At 45.5% G+C, this 3084-nt stretch overlaps 1 protein-coding gene across 1 annotated transcript in view; it reads left to right on the top strand.

The window, feature by feature from the left end:
• TMEM260 (transmembrane protein 260) overlaps positions 1–2461 on the top strand; it is a gene marked incomplete at both ends in the record, with an annotated part of 25631 nt that extends 23170 nt beyond the window's left edge. The window contains 3 exon segments of the mRNA XM_010151827.1: positions 1–54; positions 1168–1339; positions 2313–2461. The exon segment at positions 1–54 is cut by the window's left edge and continues 28 nt beyond it. Coding sequence (XP_010150129.1) covers positions 1–54; positions 1168–1339; positions 2313–2461 — 375 coding nt within the window.
• Positions 2462–3084: the final 623 nt, after the last annotated feature.

Below are 3084 nucleotides of genomic sequence, written 5' to 3'. Positions count from 1 at the left end.
GGAGTGGCTTTCCGCTCTCGTCCTCGTCACTTCTCAAGTTTGGGCAAATTACAGGTAACAAACTGCAGGGTGCGGTCGGGGTGGTGCTGTGACCCCCCCACCCCTGTTCCTGGGGTTTTTTTCCTTATCTGGAAGTGGGAGAGGCGCTTTTCACGTCCCGCTTGCGTGGCCACAACCTGTGGGACTCCCTTGTTTGATCTCCCTAACAGTCACCAGCTCTGGGCTGTGAATGGGGGTGTCATGTAGGTTGAAGGAAGAAAACTGGAGATGTAAACTTCCGATGAAAGAAGCTCATAAATCTGCTTTATTTCCTAAGAAGGTTTGCAGAATTTGTTTGACCTGAACATTCACCTCCTTCCCTTGCTTTGCTTCATGAAACCTTGTGCCCTGGGTTTTTTCTTATTTTGGTTCCTTTTTGAAGAGTTAGATCTGTAGTGCAGGGCCTCCTTGTCCCATAACCACATTGAAGACTCTGCAGTGGCTTGGGTGGGAGTAAGTGTAGTAGTAGGGATGCTGAGGTAGAGGTTGACCAACTGGTGTAGTGTAGAACATGCAGAACTTCATACGCAGGAATCCTTTCTTCCCACACATCTTTTCCCAAAGGCTGGTCCATGGGTGAGCCAGTCATAGCTCGTGTCCTGAGCCGTGCCACGGAGTGTCCCCTTCTTGAGTCTGCGCCTGGAGTGTGCGCAACAAACGATTGTGTAACAGAAAGGATCTAATTGCAGGTCATGTAAATCTACTTCTGCCTGATGCCGCAAAGCTTGGCTTTTTAGTGCTCAATTAACAGTGTTAAAAGGATGGGAAGGGTTTCAAATGCTTTCCAGAACCATTGTTGTACTGGCACTTCCAGCTCCAACTCATAGGTCCTTTGGTTCAGCCCAAGAAAAAATCAAAGTGAAGGTGTAGGCATGCAAGGAGTGCGTATTTTGGCCAAAGTGTAGTGGCCCACATCCGTAGTGCTCCGTTCTGGGGGACTGTAGTCCAAATGTTTCATTTCTGTGTCTTGGTTTCTCTCTAAATGGAGATGATGCTTTTCAGCAAGATCTGACCAGGGTGAAGGACTTCACCTGTTGATGGCTATTGCATAAAACTGTTAGGAAGATCTACAAAGCCATGCAAATACCTGTTTTTAAGACACTGCTTTTTTTAATCTGTTCTCTTAAGTGCTTGTGATCAGAGCAACAACTACGTTGTTGATAAGTTTGCAAGGAACCTGCTGTCCTCTATGCCGACGGGTGCTGTGATCTTGCTAAGAGGAGACTTACCGGGGAACGCTCTTCGTTATGTTCACTACTGCGAAGGGATGAGGCCAGATGTCACCTTGGTGGACCAGGAGGTAGGTTGAGAAAGGAATATTATGAGAGGCAAGAGACAGATTTAAAAATAAGAAGCAAAAGTTCAGTTGTTCCTTTTTCTTCTCAACGGGTTCTTGTTCAAATAAAACTAATGGTGCAGAAATAAAATAGATTTTTTTAGAAGGGTTGCAGGTGGCTCTGGGATGGAGCGTGGTGTGCAAGCTCCATTCAAGCCCCAGAAGCCAACAGGGTGGCAATAGGAGGTGGAGAGAAGGGGAAACCCAAGTTCTTTAACACGGCAGATACCCAGATGTGGCAAAGGGCTTGTGTTTGCCTTGCTGAGGAAGCTTTGTCACTGCCATTTTCTGCACTTGCCCCAAAATACAGATGTCGGGGCAGCAGAAGGCCTCTGGGAGCAGCTTGGAAGGCAGCAGGACAGCAGTTGCCCCGTGGGTGACACGGCTTTGGGGTTTGTCCCAAGGACTTTACCATGCTGGGGCTTGTTCCCTGCGTAGCCTGTGTTACCTGGGTCCCCAAAGGTGATTTTCAGATTTCTGCTTCTAGTTTTTTTTACATTCAAACAGAGATGCTGTGTGTCCCTGGCTGGTGTTTGTACTCTTTCCTTTTCTCCTGAGAAATGGGAGAAGAAAAATCCCCGTTACAGAGGGGGATACCCACACTTCCACTGCCACATCAGTCCTTGTACTTGGCTTTGCAGCAAGGGTTTGTGACTGTAGAAAAGCCCAAAACCCAACGCCTCATATTTCACCGAACCAAAACCTTGTTGTGTCTCTTACCAGCAGTTATTTTCCATTTCCTTGGCCCCCTCAGCAGGGAGGACCACGTGCCTCTGATCAGCAGCCACTGGTGACCTGCTCTGATGGTGTGCTCCCGGGCAGTTGCTGAGCAAATAGAGTCCTTCCGCCTGCACAAACCATTTCCTGCAGCTTTTAGATGTAAAATGGAGGAAAACTTTGTTTCTTGTTTTAATTTTGCTTCTATTTTTGGCGATAGATGATGACCTATAAATGGTATTTACCCAAGCTGGCAAAACACTTACCTGGCGTTTATTTTCCTGGGAACCAGTGGAATCCTGTGGAAGGAGTATTACCCGATGGGACACTTGCTTTTAATCTCTATCGTTTCCTTAAAGTAAATAAACAGTAAGCATTTCTTTCATACGTAACAGCTTTCCTAAAATCTTCGACCTTTTTTTTTTTTCCTTGAAATTGTTTATGGAACAGCTTGCTATTGCATCCAAAAGACCAATTTTCTCCACTGACTTCCTCCCCGGTGGTGAGATTATATTTGCAATTAAAGCAAATATCTGTGCAGAAGTAACTCCATCCAGATATAATGTTGCTTGTTGTTTTCAGGTCGGTTTTGCTTTTTTAGGAAGGAAAAATAAGAAGGTGATCAGCAGAGAGTATTTGCTGATTATTTTTGTTGTTGCTGATACAGTTCCTCACAAAAAAAAATGAACATTCCTGTGTACTCAAAATGACGGTGCTTGGAGAGCAAATTGCTGCTGCTTCTCTTTCCTGAACATTGTGGCCAACTGATTAGCATAGAATGAATGTATTCCAGGAATAATCATCATATAAAAATAGCTTAGTAAGAGTGGAGAAAGGATTAGATACTCACATGAATAAGAATAGTGTCTGCATTTAGACTAGCCAGGGTGAGCCTTGCGAGTGTGGGCAGGCAGGAGAGCGTTGCCAGGTGCCATCGGGAAGAAACGGGCTTCTCTGACAGCGTCTGGCATATCATAGAATCATGGAATGGT

The sequence above is a fragment of the Eurypyga helias genome, unplaced genomic scaffold (assembly GCF_000690775.1).
Source record: "Eurypyga helias isolate BGI_N326 unplaced genomic scaffold, ASM69077v1 scaffold14285, whole genome shotgun sequence".
Classification (NCBI taxonomy): domain Eukaryota; kingdom Metazoa; phylum Chordata; class Aves; order Eurypygiformes; family Eurypygidae; genus Eurypyga; species Eurypyga helias.
Note: the sequence above shows the minus strand (reverse complement) of the source record. Positions and strands in the feature narration are given on the sequence as shown.